This window comes from Hyperolius riggenbachi, chromosome 6 (genome assembly GCF_040937935.1).
Source record: "Hyperolius riggenbachi isolate aHypRig1 chromosome 6, aHypRig1.pri, whole genome shotgun sequence".
NCBI lineage: Eukaryota > Metazoa > Chordata > Amphibia > Anura > Hyperoliidae > Hyperolius > Hyperolius riggenbachi.
Genome location: NC_090651.1, coordinates 232967751 through 232989843, shown reverse-complemented (window position 1 = coordinate 232989843; position 22093 = coordinate 232967751). Strand labels below are relative to the sequence as shown.

The 22093-nt window shown below is 44.1% G+C and overlaps 1 protein-coding gene across 7 annotated transcripts in view; it reads left to right on the top strand.

Moving 5' to 3' along the window:
* Nucleotides 1-4387: 4387 nt before the first annotated feature.
* Nucleotides 4388-22093, top strand: part of CHD5 (chromodomain helicase DNA binding protein 5) — a 401420-nt gene continuing 383714 nt past the window's right edge. For 6 of the 7 annotated variants that reach the window (XM_068240506.1, XM_068240505.1, XM_068240504.1 and 3 more), the window contains exon 1: nucleotides 13071-13425. In XM_068240506.1, the coding sequence (XP_068096607.1) occupies nucleotides 13362-13425 (64 nt within the window). In that variant the 5' untranslated portion in view covers nucleotides 13071-13361. Of the gene's footprint in view, nucleotides 4455-13070; nucleotides 13426-22093 lie in introns of those variants that run through there. The other variant, XM_068240507.1, reaches the window with a different exon arrangement.

Below are 22093 nucleotides of genomic sequence, written 5' to 3'. Positions count from 1 at the left end.
CGTGTCTGCGTGGGTTTCCTCTGGGTACTCCTGTTTCCTCCCACATCCCAAGAAAACATACAGATAAGTTAATTGGCTTCCCCCTAAAATTGGCCCTAGACTATGATACATACACTACACAATACATACATAGACATAGGACTATTGTAGGGATTAGATTGTGAGCCCCTCTGAGGGACAGTTAGGTGAAAAGACAATATACTCTGTACAGCGCTGTGTAAGATGTTGGCGCTATATAAATACTAAATAATATTAATGGCAGAGGTGCCCACACTTTTTCGGCTTGTGAGCTACTTTAAGAAAATAACAAGTTAGAATGATCTACCTATGTACAATTTTAGGAGCACACTTGTATATACAGAATGTAGTGTGGTCAGGATCTACCATGAAACCCTTCGCAATCTACCGGTTGATTGTGATCTTCCTAATGCGCACCCCTAAGCTATGGCTATTGCTACGCCCCTAGCTTCACACCTGGTCCTTTCGCAATTGAAACATTTTCTGCTAATGCCGGGAATACACGATGCGTTTTTGCGTTCGTTTTTGCTGTCGTTTTCAGTTTCGATCGATTCTACTCTCGATTCACTGCTCGATTCCTTATCTTTTCTTATCAATTACATTCACTTGAATGAGGAGAATCGAAACGAAAGTAGAATCGACCAGATCCGACAGGTTGGAATTTATCTATCGAACCCATCTATCTAAAGTAAAAACTTAACGTGTATTCCCAGCATTAGTCTTGGGGGGGGGGGGGGGGGGGGTTATTTCTGAAATCTTTGTAATGCTAGTCATGGATCCCAAATCTGCAGATGCTGTTCGCACCAGATGGTCTGCGTTTGGCCTGATACACAGTGGCAGAAAATACTGTACTTATACTTGCTCATAAAACCTCAATATCGGCATGGATTCAAGCAGGGCCGGCCTTAGGTTTCACAGCGCCCTGAGCGTAACCAGATTTTGGTGCCCCCCCCAATTCATCCTCATTGCACGCAGGTGCACACACACACCCACGTGCAAGATCCCCTTTAGTGTATATAAGCAGATTCTCCCCCTTTAAGCCCCATCTACAAGATACGATTCTTTGTGCGATTCGATTAAGATTCTATTTACGATCAGATTAAATCCGACATGTCCGATCAGGATTCGATACAATTCGATTTGCCATTGTTTTGCAATGGCAAATCGAATTGAATCGAATCCCAATCGGACATATCGGATTTAATCGGATCGTAAATAGAATCGTAATCAAATCGCACAAAGAATCTTATCTTGTAGATTGGGCTTTAGGCAGATCCCCCCCCCTTAGTGTATATAGGCAGATTGCCCCCCCCCCCCCTTTAGTGTATATAGGCAGATCACACACACACACACACACACAAACACACACACACACACACACACACACACACACACACACACACACACACACACACACACACACACACACACTCACACTTTTCTGCTTGTGGCTGGGGACAGAAGCTAGTCAGGAGTGACAAGCAGGTCTCTATCTGATTAGTGCGCAGTGCGCAGGGCATACATCGCCTGAGCGAGGGGCGGTGCTATTGGCATGCACGGCTCACACAGACTCAGCAAGAGGCAGCAGCAGGTTCCTCCATTCCTTCATCACACCCAACGGCACCAGGGGGCGAAGCTACCACTCGCAGCAGTCACAGGCGGACCCGGAGCCCACAGCCAGCAGGTAGAAATGCGGCCAGGGCTAGTTGAATGCATATCATGTGCTCCCCCCTGGAAGCCGGCGCCCTGAGAGACCGCTCCGGTCGCTCAGGTCAAAGGCCGGCCATGGATTCAAGAGTCCTTTATAAATTGCTGACACAGTGGCATCATAGTCTGGAAAGGCTCCATAAGATGTTCCCCAGCTCTGACTCGGTTTGTTAGTGATGTCAAGCCCATAGAGGCACCTTTTTACACATATTCTGCCCATCACAACGAGAGGCAAAGTGCTAGTGCAGTATCACCCTGTGAAGATGTTCTCACAGCAGTGTTGCAGTTTGATTAAAATTGCAAATGTGCTGCATGTTGCATTTTCTTGAAGCGATTTAGCTTGAATAAATGTGGAAAAACGCAGGTTCATTCAAAAATCACATATGCAGAACACCCCAGACCAGAGGAATTTCGGCCCAAATTGCAGGCAATCCAGGCGGTGGAGGTGGCCGCCTTGAGGGGGCTAGAGGAAGGTGGTATATATTGAATTATTATAAACACATTTATACACAAATATTGAGCTCTGCTAACAAATATACATACTATAATAATGTTGAGAAAAGAAACACTGACTACTTGTCAGCAACACACAGTTCTGTAATCCTGCTGTATGCTTTGTTCATACTTTCCAACATGACAGGTTGCAAAGTATGTATTATATGTATCATTTTTTAAAATCCCCCCACCCCCCTAATCAGGACCCCGACCCTTTAATTAACTAAAAATATGCAAACTGGAGAGTTACGTAGAGAGCGCACTTCACGTACGCAGACTGGCCACGACTGGCCGAAGTAACAGGGCCCGATACCGGAGCTTCAGGCAGCGGAGGACGGCATTGTGGGAGCGATCCGTGCGCATGGGGCTGGAGGAAGCCCCAGGTATGTATAAATCTTTTTATTATTTTTAATCTCTGGTACTCTTTAATCATTTTTCAAACCTCAAAACTCCCTGTAAAGCCCCATACACATGCTATAACAGCAGTCTTTTATGCAGCACATCAAACAACTTTTGTTGTGAAACAACCAAAAAAAGTTGTTTGCTATTGTTCAAACAACTGATAAGACTGATAAAATGTCAATCCAACAGTTGGATTGACGTCTTATCAGTTGTTTGAACAATAGCAAACAACTTGTTTTGTTGTTGTTTCACAACAAAAGTTGTTTGATGTGCTGCATAAAAGACCGCTGTTGAGCGTGTGTATGGGGCTTAAAGGGAACCAGAGACAAAATAAAGAAAAGATTTTATACATACCTGGGGCTTCCTCCAGCCCCATACGCACGGATTGCTCCCACGCCGCTGTCCTCCGCTGCCTGCAACTATGAGAACCGGCCCCCGTCACTGACGCCATCGGAGCCAGCTACGCAGGAGAAGTGTGCCCTCTACGTATCTCTCCAGCAGGCGCTGGAGAGATACTCAAAGAGCGCACTTCTCCTACGCTAGCCTGGCTCCGACTGACGGAAGAGTGGGGAGCCGGTTCTCGTAGTTGCAGGCTCCGGAGCGATCCGTGCGTATGGGGCTGGAGGAAGCCCCAGGTATGTATAAAATCTTTTCTTTATTTTGTCTCTGGTTCTCTTTAAGGGCTAGGGCCCACCACAGCACTTCCTGCAGCACTTTCCAATCACCGTCGATCTGCAAAGTGCTACAAGAGGTTCCTATGAGAGTAGTTCCACTTGCAGTATTGCAATAGCAGACCATGCAGCATTTTTAGCTGCAGGGCCAAATCGCAGTCACTTTTCACTCCGGGATTTGCGTTAAAAATCGATGTATTTTACGATTTGGAAATGTTGAGCGGTTTCAGGCCTCTTGCACACTACATACGATTCCAATTTGCTATTTTGACTAAATTTTACATGCAATTCCGATTTGCGATTTTTATTCGGTACTGCATGCTGTAGGTTTTTTTTTTCTGCATTTTTCTTTTTGTTTTTATAACATCCTGGGAAATATGGAGTTGCAAATCGGAATCGCAAATTGCATTTGCAATGTGCAGGGTGCCTCAGAAATTGCAAAGCCACTTGTAGTGGGCACCGGGAATATAAGATTGACTATATGACAAGTTTAAGTGCCCCCTAAAACCAATCTAACACCCAGTGGCGTAGCTAAGGAACTGTGGGCCCCGATGCAAGTTTTACAATGAGGCCCCCCCCCCCCCAAGCACTCTATACATAAGAATTGCTACTGTGCACCAAAACCTGCCAACAGCAACTACAGTGTCAGTACAGTGCAAGAAGGGGATGGGGAACAGTTTGTTAATGATTAACACTATTCAAAGTACCTATTAAAGTGATTATGAGCACAGGACAAATAGAGAGCTAATGCTGTAGTTGAGGGAGGGCCCTTCGGGGTCCCTCTGGCCCAAGGGCCCCGATGCGGTCGCTACCTCTGCACCCCCTATTGCTACGCCCCTGCTAACACCCCCAGAGGTACATGTACGTGCCACATGTTCAGAGCATAGGCCTTAGATTATGCTTACATAAGGTTCTATGCCAAAATATCATGTGAATTGAAGATAAGCCCTGCCCTGTTTGCTTAGCCCCTCTACAAGCATATTCAGTAGCCAGTAGAGCACTGGATAGTTATGATTGGTGAGAGAGACTGATCAGCAGAGGGGGTGGGACTTACTCCAAGTAAGAAAATGCCAGCCCCTAACTAGATCTACAGAGTTCCAGAAGCTACCAAAGTATACAGAACTGATCTGTGGCTTACCAGGCACTTGTAGGAGTGACAAGGTAGTATTGTCATACTGGCTATGTTTTTTTGGTGGTCTTTTCTGACTCGTATCTAGCAATTCAGTTGGTAAATGAAATGTGTGAAAGTTCTGACATAACATACTGCAGTGAACACATCTGATATTTCAACAGTATCAGTAATGAATATACTTCCTATTCCTACAGTGCAGACACCACACTGTACTAGTCTCCAGTCCAGAGGCCTTATAAAAATGATGCTTCTCCACAGAAACAAGTTTATTATGAAATCACTCATCAAAGGGAGCTGGTATTAGCTTTATGAAATGAGGCCTGGAATCCACTACAAATCACAATCGCAAGTGTTTTAATGAGCTTTTGTAAGCGATTTCATGAGCGTTTTCTGGCGATTTTGGTATCGATTTTAAAAAGTGTAAGCTTTTTGCCAGCGATTGTGTAGCGATTTGCGATTTTAATTCTGATTGGTACTTTTAATTAATTTAAATGTTTTCTATAGTATGCAGTAATTTAAAAACGCTAGCAAATCACTCTGTGTAGATTTTGACGAGCGTTTATATAATGCAGAAACGCTTACGCAAAACGCTACTGCTCAAAAATGCTGCATGTCCTGTGTTTGCGTAATCACAATCGCTCCAGTGTAATTTGGCCCATCCATTAACATTAGCTGAGCGTTTAGGGAAATTGCTAGCGTTTTGAAAACCTCCCCAGATGCTCAAAAAATCGCTCTAGTGGGATCCAGCCCTCACACTGTTTAGTACACTTAGCATGTCCAGGCCTGGATTTACCTCACAGGAGCCTATAAGCACAGTTGTCCTGTAACACTAGACTTTGCCCTCCATGAACCTACAAACTCCCACCGACTGCACCGCAAGTGTGCTGGCTGTCCCAGCGCTGTCACTTCTAGCTTACTTCCCTTGCCCGTCATTGGTAGGTACAGGTGCCCTTTAGTATTAGGTAGCCAGAAGTAACTAGAGGTGCCCCCAAGTATTAGGTAGTTAGAGGAACCTCACTATTAAATAGCTAGAGGTGCCCCTGACTGAAGGGAGATCTCGTCAGTGGAATGCCGAGAGCAGGGTGAGTAACCTCACATTTACACTCTCATCAGGACTCTGCGTAGTGAAGGAGGAAGGCACTCAGTGAGGGAAGTGAGCCGCCTTTCCATCCTCAGGCACATGCTATGGTAAATCCGGCTCTGAGCATGTCACAAGTGTAGTCCTGTTCCCAACTACATATATAACAAGCAATCTGTTGTCATGCTAAATCCCTGTCTGATTGAAGCCTGGAACCCACTAGAGCGCTTTTTTGAGCATTTAGGGAGCGCTTTAAATCGCTAGAGATTTCCCTAAACTCTCGGCCAATGTAAATAAATGTAACAAATTCCACAGCAGTGATTGCGATTAGCAAAATCGCAATCGCAGGACATGCAACATTTTGGGAGAGTTTGCTCTTCAATGTAAAGTATTGAAGCGCTGGCAGATCACTCATGAATCGCTACACAGATCGATTTGTGTGCAATTTCAAATTACTGCAAACTGTAAAAAAAAAATATAACGGATTGAAAGGACCAATCAGAATGAAAATCGCTAATCGCAAATCGCTATCACAATCACTGGAAAAAGCTGATACTTTTTAAAATCCCTACTAAAATCAATGGAAAACGCTCACGAAATCGCTTAGAAAACGCTAATTAAAAAAGCTAGCGATTGTGCTAGCGATTTGTAGTGGGTTCCAGGCCTGAAGTGTAGAATGGACTAAAGGGAGGAAGAAACTGTGATGCTAGTGATTGCGGGCGCACATTACAGGGCTGCCTGTGACATACGTCTGATTTAGTTGCTCTTGCACTACAAACTCAGCTGGCTGCAAAGGCATTGTTCTTGTCCCCTAAGGCCCAGGGCCCGCTGGAGCTTTTTCAGCTGTGGTTTGCACTTTGGAGGAATCACTGGTGATCCCCAAAGCACTAGGCTAATGAAAGTCTATGATCGTAACTCCGATAACGTTATTGTGGTTTACTTAAATCACAATTGCGCTACCTGCATCAATTTTCAGAGCGATTTGATCAGGGAATGTAGGGCAAAAAATTGCGTTCCTCTGTGATTGGACAATGGATTAGAAGAGGCAGAGAAGACATGTGCAGGGGCACCATGAGACTGGAGGGTCAGGTGACCCCCAATTTCTTCTAGCAGCCACTGGAGGCCCTTACCAGCAGTCACATCATGTGTAAATTGCTGTCAGCCACAGTGATGTTTCCAGTTGCTGTCAGCAGTCACAGCTTGCATGTCTCTCTCTATCTCTCTCTCACATCAGAGAGGGATCTTTTAATGCCACACAATCTGCACACAGATTTTCTCTGCCTGCCAGGCCATCCAGGTATCCCCCATGCAGGGACATAACTACAAATTACTGGGCCCCCCTGCAAAACTTTGGATGGGGCCCCCTCCCACTGCTTTCTGCACAGGTAAACTGAAAACCAGAGTTATTTAATTGGCTAGTGCACACTTGAATGTCTTTTCCCTATGATAAAAACAGACAACAGTGAAGCACTGCACATATTTCCTCTATCAATTACATTTACTTATGTGATAAAACGTGCATGTTTTCACTCAAATAGACACACATACAGAAAACCGACAGACGAGTGTGCTCCCAGCCTCAGCTTATTACACTCACTCTGTCCATCTCTGATAGAGCAGAACTGTCTGTGCAGACTCCTCAAGTGTCACTACAGTACACAGCACTTCGAGAAGGGTAGAAAGGCTAGGGATAGAACAGGGCTGTACACAAGACCCTACTGAACACTGAATAGGGACTGTCTACAAATTTTTGTCTGCAAAACTTTGTATGATTCCTTATCAGTGGCTGAGCAGGTGCAGCCATTAGAACAACCGTGCAGAAAGTAGAAAGGGTTTTTTTTCCCTCTCCATGGCCTTAGTAATCAGTCTCTCAGGACGCGGAGAAGAAACTTCTTCCACGGGGCCCCCTGAAGCGTCTGGGCCCCCCTGCGGCTGCATCCCTTGCAGGGTCTATTGGTACGCCCCTGCCCCCATGTAATATGTAACCCCCAGACCCATGGTAAGTGTGCACTGTAGTTTTGGCTCACCTCTTTGCTGGCGTGCCTCTTTCTCCATTGCCACCGGGGGCATTACATGTGGCAGGGTCATGGTGATGCAGGTACCCCTGTCAGGAATGAAAGTAGAGAGGTTTGGATGTGGCACACCTTACCTCATCGGGTGGGTGCACAGCCATGGGTGCAAAGCAGACACCCCATGCACAATCAGCAGGTACGGAGTTTGGCCAGCACTCCAGGCTTCTCATGAGCAGAAAATGAAAGTTTATTTCTTCAAAGCATGTATCAAAACACCATTGGTTTGTCAGCAATGAAGAGAATACACATATAGGATGAGACACACCAGGTGAACCAAAACTACTCTGCACACTCACCATGGGTCTGGGGGGGTACATATTATATATGGGGACTGGACAGGGGTCAGTCGGTCGTCAGGAAATCGAATTCCCCACTGCTGCACACCCGACCGAGCGCATTCGAGCAAGATGTTTCCAGCATGCTGAATCGATGGTTTTGATCAATTTCAGCCAGAAAGATCAGGCCACTACATTGCGATATCGATTTTTGCCAGATTCAATCATTTATGATATTTGGGCTGCAAATCGAGTAATGTATTGGCACTTGTAAACTAGAAATACACTATCAGATAAACTAGATCAGCTAAACAATCAATAGTTACCTGACATTTATGTTTTACCTTGTCTACTACCTTGTACCAGTAGATATCAGCTAGGATGTTAGAAAACTTGTATAATATCAGTTATGACCATGCCTACTCTCTACTGCCCAATCTAGTAGGAACCATGTTACCTGAAGTTGCTAAATTTAAGTATTTACTAGTAAACTTTGTGGGTGAGATGCTGCTGCTTGACTCAGCATCATTATCTGCAGGGGCGTTTTTAGGCATAGGTATTCCAGGCAGGGCCCGATTTACCATAAGGCACTGTAGGCAGGTGCCTACACGCGCCTGATGATGGAAAGGCGGCTCACTCCCCTCCCCGAACATATTCCTCCCTCCTTCCCTATGCATAGTCCTGCTTAGACTGTAAATGAGAGGCTACTCACTCTGTTCTCAGCATTGCACTGACGAGATTCTTCCTTCAGGGGCACCTCTAGCTAGGCCTGAAAGATAAATCGAATTTAAATCGAAATCGTGATCACCAAGCTCAAAATTTCGGAATCATCAAAGTGGCAATTTCTGCGATGACGTTATTTCCACATGGGGGAAGTTTTAAGAAGCAGCTTCAAACTTCCCCCAAATCTCAACGTGTGCAGCCCACAGCATCGGCAGTGCTGACCTACCTTCTGAAAGGAGTCGAACGCATTCCATCCTCTCTCGCTGTCTGCCGACATACAGGAAGTATTTCGCTCAATTCCATTTTTTCCTAAAATCGTTCAGGCCTACCTCTAGCTACCTAATACTTGGGGACTTCTCTAGCTACTTAATATTGAGGGTACTTCTGGCTACCTAGAACGGGCTAGGGAAGTAAGGGAGTAGTGACAGCTGGGACAGCCAACACAGTTGCTGTGCAATTTGGTGGGGGTTTGTGGGTTAGTGGAGGGCAAAGTCTAGGCTGCCAGGACACCTGTGTCTATAGGTTCCTGTTAGGTAAATCCTGATTCCAGGCCACTGCCTGGAGTACCATTGGTCCTTGGGGGTGCGCCATGCCCCTGATTAAGCCTGCCCCCAAACTAAGCCCCACCCTCGAACTAAGCCACGCCTCCCAAAATGAGACCACACTCTCACAGGTGTTTGTGCCTCCTTCTGTCCCCCATTGTGCCTCCTTCTGTCTAGTTGTGCCACCTTCAGTCCCCCTGTGCCACCTCTGCCCCGCGTACAGAGATTGATTAAGGTGAAATGGGCCTAGGCAAGCAATGACTTTGGGCCCACCCTTGATGGCCATGCTCTCTCCAGGCCCTAGACACCTACCTAAGTTGCCTTGTGGATTACCCAGCTTTGTGTGCGTCCCTCTGTGCCTCCCTCTGTCTTTCCTTGTGCCCCCCCCCCCCCTTGTCCCACTATCTGTTCCCGTCCACCTCCTGTGCTCCTCCAGTCCAGTGTGTAAAGACAGAGTATAGCGCATCAGAAGCTGTGCTCTAACCTCCCCTCTGGAGTCCAGTTTTGTGCCTGTGCAACCATCCTATCTGTTTTCTGCTGCCTCTGGTGCTGGCACCTCACTCTCCTCATGTAGCGTGTAATCACGCTACATGAGGTGAGTGACACTTCTGGACTTGAAGAACAACATTAGGACCTGTTAAGTCCAGTCCATAAATAAACTATACAGGTAGTCCTCAGTTAACGAATGAGATAGGGACTGTAGGCTCGTTCTTAACCTGAATCTGTTCTTAAGTCGAAGCACCCCCCACACATTTCTATATCACAGGCTCCCAAGCCTCTGAATCACATAACCCTCCCCCCCAAAATCCTCAAGTACATACTGTACCTAAAGGGCACATTGATCCAGCACAGGCAGGCTCTACGCAGTATCAGGACTCAGGCAGTGTGGTCTGGCAGTCCTGACCTGTGGCCACACCCCACACAAGCTCGTCCTGCACAAAAAGTTTAATTAAAATCCTAGTACTGTACAGTACAGTACTGTACATTCAATTGATATATGTATGTGTGGGGAGATGAGCAGGTACAATACCGCACACCTCCCATGTCCTGGCGTCACGCTCTGCAAAAAAAACTCTCACTAGCAGGTTATCGCCCTCTGATGCAGATGCTGTCCAAGCGCATACCGTGGCCACGAGGGGTGCCTGGCTTGCTGCGCATGCGCAGTGCAGTATCCGGGTCAGAGGGTGCAGATCTGTTTAGCGAAACGGAGGTGTTTTGCAGAGGCGGAGGGTGATGCCAGCACACGGGAGGTGTGCGGTATGTATCTGCTCACCTCCCCCCACACACAGGGCATCTTCATATCAATTTAATTTGATTTAAAACATTCGAGTCACCGTAACCCGGCACTCGCTGGTGACGTCATCGTGACAGGGCGTGGCTAACATCGCGGCGTTTGTATCGGCGAGTCGTTCGCAAGTCGGGCTTTCGTAAACCGAGGACTACCAGTACTATTATAGATTTTTTATTAGGTGGATACAGACTGCATAATTATAGAAAGGGTTGGTTATTTGGGTCGGTGAGAAGTACCAGGCCTGGTAATAATGTGTATCTTTATGGACTTTTTTAAAGAAACATTATTTGTTTATATAACCTAACAATTTTTTATTGGTGCCAGAAAAACTTATTCATTTACTCTACAATCTTCCTATTCACAACATTGGGGTGTGGGGAAGAAACAAAAGTTGCCTTGCCTCTGCCAGCTAATCAAGGAATTTTTACAGAGTTCTGTCACTGGGTGTCTAAACACAACCTGGAATTTAGCTTTAAAGTAGGTATGTCATGAGAGAAATAAAGGAGCTATCATGGATGATGACCTAACCTCAAAACTTCCTATCTGCTCTAAAAGATAAGCAACTGCATAATAACCTTTAAAGAAAAAACATTTCTTTGTTACAGCTTATAGAGCTCTTTACAGAGATCCTGCAGATTGGTTACTTCCTGGTTTCATGGGAACACAGAAAGGGTTAACCTCCTGTGTTTACATATTAGCTCAGAACTCAGCAGCCTTGGCAGGCAGTTGACAGCTCATTTTACACTAGCTCATTACTTGCTGAAAGGGTTAGACAGGCTGTTCTGTATAAACACACACTCGATGGATTTCTCTGTGCTTTCCTTGTCTCTTGTGCAAGTGTTTAGGTCTACTTTTTGAGTTTACACTAAATCTGTTCCAATGTGCTTCCGGCACACTAGAATGGATTTAAAAAATAGCGCTTCCTGTTAACGCTCACATCACAACGCATGGCACCTTGTCGTCAGTCAATTGTAACATGGTTGTAACGTGCACATTGTCCGATACCACACAGTTTGGCTCACATTATTATGACTGAACCTCATTCACTGCAGAGCTAATGCAATAATGTGAATGGAACTACTGCAGAACATTGCTGTGCGATTATAACCTAAGTTATAGGTCACCGCAATGCACATATTGTAAACACATCCCAAGGCAGGGAGCACACATAGTAGAATCGTAAACATTTTGCTGCACATGGCAAAACGCTATTTTCAAATGGCACAGAAGTTTGCTTCTTCCCACATGATGCTCACATTTCCAAATGAAATACATTGTGACGAAATTAAAAAAAAAATCACCAACCACATGCAGTGGCGTAGCTAAGGAGCTCTGGGCCCCGGTGCAAGTTTTACATGGGGCCCCCAATCACTCTATACATAACAATTGATACGGTGCACCAAAACCTGCCAAGGACAACCACAGTGTCAGAGTTGCAAGAAGGGGATGGGTAACAGTTTGTTAATGATTACTACTATTCAAAGCATCTATAAAAGTGTTTATTATGAGCACAGGACCAGTAGAGAGCTAATACTGTGATAGAGGGTGGACCCGTCGCGGCCCCTCTGGCCCAAGGGCCCTGATGCGGTCGCTACCTCTGCACCCCCTATTGCTACGCCACTGACCACATGTGAGAAACGCAAACCCCCAAAAAATCACCAATGCAAGTGTGCTCCCTGCATGATACTTTTTGAGCCTCTCAACTGGAACAAGTATACAGACCAGAAAAAATATAGTTATGATTTATTTATATGACTAGTGACCTTAGCCCATTTAAAAACGGGCTAGGTCCGTCACCGCTGCCACCTGCCAGCGCCCGCCGCATGCACATGCACATGTCCGCCCCCTGGCTGTCCTGCTCCCTGTCCAAAGGGTGTCCCTGCGGGACATGCGCAGTAGCGCAAACGCAGGGACACACACACACGGACACGGGACGCAGAGATACAGGTTTTATTATAGAGGATGCCATCATTTTCCTTGGCACTGTATTCTAGGATTATATACAGAATAATTACTTGCAGTTTACTACAGATTATACACATGTGAACTGCACATCCATATTTCTATTACAAAAGGTGTACATGATTAAGGAACACAATTATAAACTGCCAATGGCGTTGATGTATAAAACCTGAAAGGATGACACTGGAACAAAACTACATCCACTTCTAGCACGTGGTACCTGTCTGGATTTAGAAACAAGTTTACTAGTACAGTGGCACTTTAAATATACAGTAAAATTATATATATATATATATATATATATATATATATATATATATATATATATTGCAGCCCACCCTTTGCAGGACAGTCCCGGGGGCGTGGCAGACCTTGGCTGTCACTGGTGTCAGCTGCTGTCAGTGCATGATGGCAGCGTCCCTGCAGTCATGCTAGTATGTTAGGCTGGACAGGTACATACAACGGTGCATATTCCTATTGCTCATTGATGCAGATGCAGATCAGGCTTTTGCATGAAAGATGCAGAATAAAAGCCTTCTGCTGCCCTCCTAGTGCCCTCATGCAGCCCCCTGCCCCCCCCCCCCCCCCCGGCTCCTCCTGTCTTTTGCTAACTAGTCGTGAACTTGGTCACCTCTGGCATCACTACTAACTAGTTCTGCCAAAATGATGGGATGTGGTTGCCACGGCAACCAGACTGGACGTCACCAACTGGGCATGTGTATTCCATTTTTGTCTCTTTCTCTCTCTCTTTTATTTTCAGGCTGAGGGGGAGAGAGAGAGAAGGGGGGGCATTGCTCCTTAAAAAAAAGGAAAGAATTAGGCAGCCATCTTCTGGAAACCTCCCCCCGTTTTTTTTATTTCTTCCAGCCGTCCAAGCCTTGATCAGTGCAGGCTTGGAGCCCCCTGGCATCCTATGGGTTAAGATCTGGAGCTATTTGTTGGGGGGCAGCACAGTCAGATTACGAAATAAGCTGCAATTAATCAGGGGGGGCTATGAGGGGGCCACTGGGGACTGAAGAGGAACCCATGGAGGAGATGGATAATGAAGACATCTCAGGTAGGTCTGTGAGGCGGTGGAGGGCACGGCCGGGGCACTGGGCAAGGTGCCTGCGGGCGCTGCAAGTCAGCAGCAGCCGGCTGCAAAAACACAGGCGGGAGGGCACAGCAAGCCGGCTAGCTCGGCTTGTTCTGCTGTTTAAAGTTTTGCGCGGTGGAAGAAATTCCGTGCAGAAGGGCGAACTGACAACCCCAAAAAAGACAAAAGGAGCACGAAGAAGGTTCTGATAGCAGGAACGTCTGAGCCTACTTTACTTCTTTGTGTCTCTACTGGGGACTTATTTGTAATAGAGCTGGATCAACAGGGGGGAACATGGCTGTGATCTTCTTTGTATGACTGTATGTATGCATGCACATAATTAATGCACTGGCTCGTGGCTGGAATGAACTGTGTTTGAGCATCCTTGCAATTAGCGATGGTGCAATCTGTCAGGCAAGGATGCTTTCCCATCCCTTGTAATTGATGTACCCGTTCTTGTTAATAAAATAGGATACTATATAAAATAATTTTGTTTCTGTTGCTGAATGATCCACCTTTGCTTCTTACCTTAGTATGTATTGAGAGCCATTATGCGTGCAATCCATGCTGATTTCCTGCAGTATAAATTGTACAATTGCTGATCTGCATAACATATGCTCTATACTTATTCATACATCCATTTTAATAAAGAGCCTATTATGTATAATTTGCATCTTTTCTGGGATCCTTGAACTCTTGCTGATTATTCCATGAGCTAATTAAGGTGCAATCATTTTTCAAAAACCTTACTGCAAAAAGTGTGTGAAAGTCAGTTAATATTTTTTTTGTCTTTCCTCTTCCACTACAATAATATTGTGGATAGTGGTTTGGCTGGTCTGGTATAGCCACGCCTGTGGTTTTCCATGTGCGTAGATTAAAAAAATCAGAGTACAATCACAAGACTGGAACTGATTCTGCTACAGCAGCTCTGGGAGCACAAGGGAGTCTTATTGATCTCTATAGCACAAAGCTAAGGTTACTTTGAGGCTGTAACTTAGAATGACTTGGTTGGAGTAAAAGGAAAGGCTTTTTGCTATGATAGATGTCTTTAGTCAGGGAAAAAACAGACAGCTATAGGAAATACTTAGAAATCACAGAGATGCTTGTAAATTGATTAGAGGTGAAATCTGATGATTAAACATGATTTGCGCATTATTGGTTTGTTTGGCACTGGCCAGGCTGTTCAATGTCTTTATGGTCTGCTTTGCCATTATCTGTTGAAGCTGAACTTTGGGCTGGGGGTCTGTGATTCACATGTGTTCCTTAGGTGATGTGGGCTAGGACCTTCCCCTGCTGACCTGCATCCCTTGCTGACTTTGTGACAGTTATAAATGAGTCACTACATCTGGCCCTGGGGCCAGTAATGTAGTGTCACTAGAAACCTATGGCAGCAGACCCTGAAGCCACATGTCTGCAACTTGTTGGTTTCTAATGCAATGTTTTCTAAATTGAAAAAAAAAATGGTCAGTGAAGGCTGGGCTGCCTATTTTAGCTGAACCAGTAGTACAGCTTTAAGAAAATACAGCTTGAAGGGAACCTGAACTGATTAAAATTATTTAAAATAAATACAATGTACCTGCAAATGAAAATTACATACTTACCTCTCCGTCAGTTACTCTCAGAAGCTCATTATTTTCTTCTGGCAATGATCCCTTCCAGTTCTGACAAGTTTTGTCAGAACTGAAATATATCCTTTGCTGTCAGTTATATATCAGTTCCTGTCAGTTATAGCTGAAAGGACAACTAATGAGCAAGGTAATGTCCATGTTTTCCTATGGCTGAAGTGGCCATGGTTACAGTTTAACAGTGTGCTGACCCGGAAGCGGTTACAGGGTCATTGCCATTTTTAAAATGGAGGGTGGAGAATTCCATCGATCACAGTGGATAAACAGGATGCGGGAGAGGAGGAGATTGCTAAGTAGTCTACACGGGAGGTAAGTATGACCTGTGCATGTTTTTTTTACTTTTATTTTTTCAGTTCCGATTTGATTTAAGATTGCAGCTAGATGTTCAATTCCTATGCTTTCATACTGCCCTCTTATAGTACAGTTTGGCAATATATATTACTGTCTTTCCACCAGTGTAATCTTTAAATGAAAGATACATTGTCATTATATTCAGCACTGGATTTTCCTTTAGGCACAGCAGGCCCGTACCTTTAGGTCCCACAATTGCAGACTGTTTCTTAGAGGAGCCATTGTTGGTGGGGCATCCGACACTAAAGCTCAACACACACCATACAATCTTGGTTGTACAGATTTACCAAATCTATGTAGTATAAGGGCTAACAGATTGAAAATACCTTGAATGATTGATTGGATAAGCTCTTATACTACATGAAAGTGGTAAGATTGAACAACCAAGATTGTATGGTGTGTGTTGAGCCTAAGGCCACTCATTAGTGTAGTCTTTGCTGCTACCCTTTCAATATCTGTGCCATTTCCAGCTTTCTCCTTGCTGTCTATGCCACACATTCCATTGTCTATTTGCTTAGCTCACCGTTTCCATCATTCCACTATATCTGGGCTTTTCCACCTGTGAGGAGGCTGAGTTTATAGTCAATTGCAATTTGGATGGCAGTGTGTGTTACCAGAATAACTAATTCCAGCTTCTGATAAGGATCCTGGAAGTTGATATACTTTTAGCCACAGACCTTAAACAAGCAAGCAGCAGACCAGGTACTCTGACTCAGGTTTTACTTGGTTAGCCATATGCTTAGCTTATTGGGGAATTTTCTACATAAATGGCAACTATAGGTGGAGGAGCAGAGAGAGATGGAGAAAATATCACAATCTCTGTTTTGCTCATGTTAAGTTTGAGGAAACGGTATGACATGAATGCAGAAACAGCAGGCAGGCAGTTAGGGACTTGAGATAATAATATATGCAATGTCGGGTTTTGGAGAGGCACACATTACCGTGGGCATTTGGGTGCATAGCCATGATGCAAAAGCCACATCAGTCCAGTAAGTAAGATTCAAGTTCGGCTAGCACACAAAAATCAGTATTCCAGGATATTTATTCCTTATTGAATGCACAGCATGACAATTGTTTCGGGGCCACGTGGATGTCTGCACTTTATCTGATGAAGGGGACCCTCCGTGGCCCTGAAGCAATTGTCATGCTGTGCATTCAATAAGGAATAAATATCCTGGAATACTGACTTTGGTGTGCTAGGCGAACTTGAATCTTACTTGAGATAATAATATAGAGATGTCAGGAGCTGAGAGATAGATTTGAGTGTCATCAGTGTAGAAGTGATACTGGAAACCGAAAGGGTGTATTAATTGTTGCAGGCCGTGAGTATAGATGGAGAAGAGGTCCTAGAACTGTGCCTTGTGGTACTCCAATAGAAAGCGGGTGTGAAGAGGAGTAGGTGTTGGAATAGTAGACCGTGAAAATGTGTCCAGACGGGTTGTAGCTAATCCAACAATGTGCTAGGCCCTTGACACCCAGTAATGAGAGTGTCTGGAGAAGGAGAGAGTGATCGACAGTGTCAAAGGCAGAGGAAAGGTGGAGGAGTATTAGTACAGAAAATTGTCCTTTGGATTTTGCAATGAGGGGGTTCTTTGCTACTTTGGTGAGCACTGTTTCAGTGCAATGGTGAGATTTAAACCCAGACTATTATGTGGACATCTGCGCTACACTTCCAAATTCTCTGATTGGCTAAATACTTCCAAGTGGGATATTGGAACACCGCAAAATTTTAGGCCAATCACAAGACTTAGAAATACTCTGACGTATTGGACCAATCAGAGTATGCAAAAGTGTACCACAGAAATTAGAATACTATGGAAAATTTAGGCCAATCACAATATTTAGGAGCTTTGGAGTCTTATGATTGGTTTAAAATTGCTGCGGTATTGCTATTTCCGCTGTACACTTCTCCATTCTCAGAATGGTCCAATATTTTTGAGTCTTGTGATTGCCCGAAAATCTCTGAGTCTTGGTAATGCAGATTTCTGTGTAATTCTGATTTCCGCAGTCTGTTTTTCTTATGGTTACCGCTGTGGAAAGCTGATTTTTAATCAGAAACTTGGACATTAGAATTCCGCAAAAATACATATTGGAGGGGTGCCAATCTGTTAGTAGTCCAAAAAAGTAGTATATTACAATAGTCCAGATATGATGTTATAAGAGCATGCACTGGCATTGTGTTAGTGTCCTGGGTGAGAAATGGTTGGATGCAAAATATGTTTTTAAGGGGGAGATGAAAGGAGCTGGTTATAGAGTGAAGTGAATGTGAAGAATAAATGAGAGAGAGTAAGAGAGAGTAATCAAATAATTCCTCAAAGCAGTGTGTTGTGGGAACTGAAATAATAGGGGTGTTATTAGCACTTATTGTTATATCAGGCAAAGAAGTGGATATTAAGTTATAGGAAGCGAGGAAGTAAGAGGTCAAGGAGAATCTAGCAGACAAGCAGTCAGGAACACATGTGAGGAGGGGGTTGAGGTCTGGGGACAAGAGGTACAGTTGTGTAGCAACTGCATATGTCCAATGTATATAAGCTGTGTTTTTTAAATTTTTTGTCAGTATATGCAGAAACCAAGTCCGATGAAGGCTTATTATTAGCTGAAAGCTTACTGTTTATTTATCCAGGGCTGTGGAGTCGGTCCAAAAATCCACCGACTCCGACTCCTCAGTTTAGGATTCCTCCGACTCCACGACTCCGACTCCTCTAATTTGCATATTACAATTTTGTTGATTAAAAGTATGTAACATGAAATTTGTCTCTTAACTGCCAACGCTTAGGAATTTTACAAGACAACTGAAGTGAGAAGGATATGTAGACTACTATATTTAATCCCTTTAGACTAAAACTAGTCCTTGGTAAGAGTACTTGTAAAAGGTACAAACCGGAACAAAGAACATCTATCAGGCCCTAGGCAATGTAAGTGCGGGTACATGTAAGAATGATGTGCAGGTACTCTGCAGGGGAATGAGGAGGCGTACGTACAAAAAGGGCGCCTGGACAAAAAGGGCGCGGGGTGTAAACTCTAAATAATAATTAATCATTAATAGGGTTTATAAATATAGTGTGCTATATTTCGTTTACAAATAATGTTTAACAAAATTATAAATCATTAAATAATGTTTATGAAATCGGAAATTGTGAAAACGTTAATCTTCCCTGTTTCAAAAGTTAAACTTATAATTACGTTTATAAAAAAAACAATAATATATGTTTAATTGTTATAATTGTATATTATTGTGAATAACAGTCATTTATGGTTTGTTCTTATAATAAAATCTGAAAATATTGTTTATAAAGATGATATAAATATAACTACGTTCGTAATAAGTGTTGTAATACATTAGTAATTATTACTAAAATTTTACTAAAACTATACCTAAGCCTACTCTTACACAGAACCCTACCTGTACCTATCCCTAACCCCTAGACTCCCCTGTTGGTGCCTAAACCTAAGACCCCCCTGTTGGTGCCTAAACCTAAGACCCCCCCTGTTGGTGCCTAAGTAACCCTCCCTGTACCTACCCCTAACCCCTAGACCCCCCTGTTGGTGCCTAAACCTAAGACCCCCCTGTTGGTGCCTAAACCTAAGACCCCCCTGTTGGTGCCTAAACCTAAGACCCCCCTGTTGGTGCCTAAACCTAAGACCCCCCTGTTGGTGCCTAAACCTAAGACCCCCCTGTTGGTGCCTAAACCTAAGACCCCCCTGTTGGTGCCTAAGTAACCCTCCCTGTACCTACCCCTAACCCCTAGACCCCCCTCTTGGTGCCTAAACCTAAGACCCCCCTGTTAATGCCTAAACCTAAGACCCCCCTGTTAATGCCTAAACCTAAGACCCCCCTGTTGGTGCCTAAACCTAAGACCCCCCTGTTGGTGCCTAAACCTAAGACCCCCCTGTTGGTGCCTAAACCTAAGACCCCCCTGTTGGTGCCTAAGTAACCCTCCCTGTACCTACCCCTAACCCCTAGACCCCCCTCTTGGTGCCTAAACCTAAGACCCCCCTGTTAATGCCTAAACCTAAGACCCCCCTGTTAATGCCTAAACCTAAGACCCCCCTGTTGGTGCCTAAACCTAAGACCCCCCTGTTAATGCCTAAACCTAAGACCCCCCTGTTGGTGCCTAAACCTAAGACCCCCCTGTTAATGCCTAAACCTAAGACCCCCCTGTTGGTGCCTAAACCTAAGACACCCCTGTTGGTGCCTAAACCTAAGACCCCCCTGTTGGTGCCTAAACCTAAGACCCCCCTGTTGGTGCCTAAACCTAAGACCCCCCTTTATTATGTGGATAATTATGTTTTACTAATTGTGGATTAAAAAAATATTTTGCAATTTACGTTACGTACTGATCGCTTTATTTTGTGAATAATAATGTTTTACAAACAGTAAGGGATAAAACTTTAAATAATGTTTTAATTATTTAAATAAGATAAATATGTTTAGTATTTTCATAAACGTTATTCGGCACGGGTGCATTTTATAAACGTAAATCACCACAAGTTCAGTTATAAATCATTAAACAGCTCCGGGCGCCGTTTGTAAACTTTATTTAGCTCCTGGCGCCGTTTATAAACTTTATTTAGCTCCGGCGCCCTTTTTTCCTACCCGGCGCCCATTAAACGCTATTTATTATGGGAGTGAATGGCGGCGCCCTTTTTGTCCACTAGCGGCATGCGCCCTTTTTTCCCAGCTCCAATGAGGAGATTGTAAACAGACAACACCTCTGTGTTCAATGTGGACAGCATTCTCAGTGGATTCCTGCAGCTCTGTGGGGAGTGCATATGTAGAGTATAGTACTACTGTGTAACAAAGTAAACCTGAGACAGATGAAATTAATGTTTTATACATAACTGGGGCTTCCTCCAGCCGCCTTCAGGATAATCAGTCCCTCGTTGTCCTCCTCCACCACCTGGATCTTCTGCTATGAGTCTAGGTACTTGAGGCAGTCAGGCATAGTGCACATGCACACACTCCGCCGCCAGGAGCATACTACACCTGTGCAGCACTATTGCGCAGGTGCAGAATGTTCCTGGCTGTGGGAGCGGCATGCGGCCGGACAGCGCTGACTGGCTGAATTACCAGGACTCATAGCAGAAGATCCGAGTGGTGGAGGACAGTGAGGGACTGATTAGCCTGAAGGGGGCTGGAGGAAGCCCCAGGTATGTATAAAACTTTACTTTTCACCCGTCTCAGTTTCCCTTTAATTTGTAGTCACCAAACCAAATTTTAATAACATATCAAATTATTTGATTTCATCAGCAAAGGGAGTGCATACATTTGCATAAATCAGCATCAATGCAGAATTATTTCCATCTCGTTGACCATCTCTATTAGTGACATGGCTACACATCAGGCTTTATACTTACAGCATAGATGTTATTTAGTATATATAAGAGATTCCTGTGTACACATCATATATACAGTCACAATCAGATATGTATATCTGACTTTAAAAATAAGGGGACTGCTTTATTGAAGCAGCACAAGTAACTAATTTTGATTGGTTTATTTCATTTTTGTGGACAAAGCACAGCTATTACTGTATATATACTGTACATATACATTATTTTTAATGACTATTATCTGAGAAATAGAACATTTTATCATATTTTCTATTTTAATTACAGTTACAAATTCATTAGGAGTCGGAGTCGGTGCATTTTTTCCCGACTCCGACTCCAGGCACCCAAAATTGCCCGACTCCACGACTCCGACTCCACAGCCCTGTATTTATCTCTAGGTTAGCCAATAAATGGTACCATCCTGATTCAAAACTATCTGCATGTAGGTGGTATTGAAAATTAAATAAGTTTATTAAGTTGCAGAGACCTTGCATGCAGATGGGAAAAAAGAGGGAACCAAGAACAGAGCCCTGAGGTACCCCCACAGACAAAAGGATTTGGAGAAGAGATCTGATCTGAATTTGAATCTCATTTGAGACCAGTCATTTGGACTTTTAAATATTCTTTTGAAACTATAATTATTTTTCTCACAGATGGCAAGAGGCAAGGTGTGTTGGTCGGTGCAAAAGGCATGCTCACCTCTTTGCCAGCTATAGATAGTAATCATTTAGTTGTTGTTGAATGGCTTTCCTGCCCAGTTTTGGCACTGCACTGTTCAACGCAATGTGAGTTGGACCCATAGCGAAAACAGTGTATGGGGATTTCTCCAACCATCCTCATGCTGGACTGTGCTTAGGCAGCGGTGCAGTGGAATGGATCGGGTACAATGAAATTTGAATATGACTTACTGCCAGTGGCCTCCTACATTGTACCTCCAAGGCATGCATCACTGTTGTCAGGCTAGGACAACATTGCTATCATCTAATTGCAGGGTCCTAGCTCCTATAGACTAGCATTAGGAGGGGTATTAGGTATTGGCACAACATTTTATTGCTAATAATCTTTGGCAGAATGACTGGCCATGTAATTATTGGTCCACCGAGCACAAGCCCATTACCTCAAAAGTAGCTACTTTTTAAAATTTAGTTTTTAATAGAAATCCTGGCAAGTATAAAAACCATTTTAACCAAAATTTTACCAGTGCTAAAATCAAAATATTAATTGGTGATGTCTTTTCAACTAAAGGGCACATATACTGGCACCTCTCCACCATTACCCCACTCGGGCCTGGACTAACTCAATAAATAATCAGAAAAACAACATATGGGCCTCGATTAATA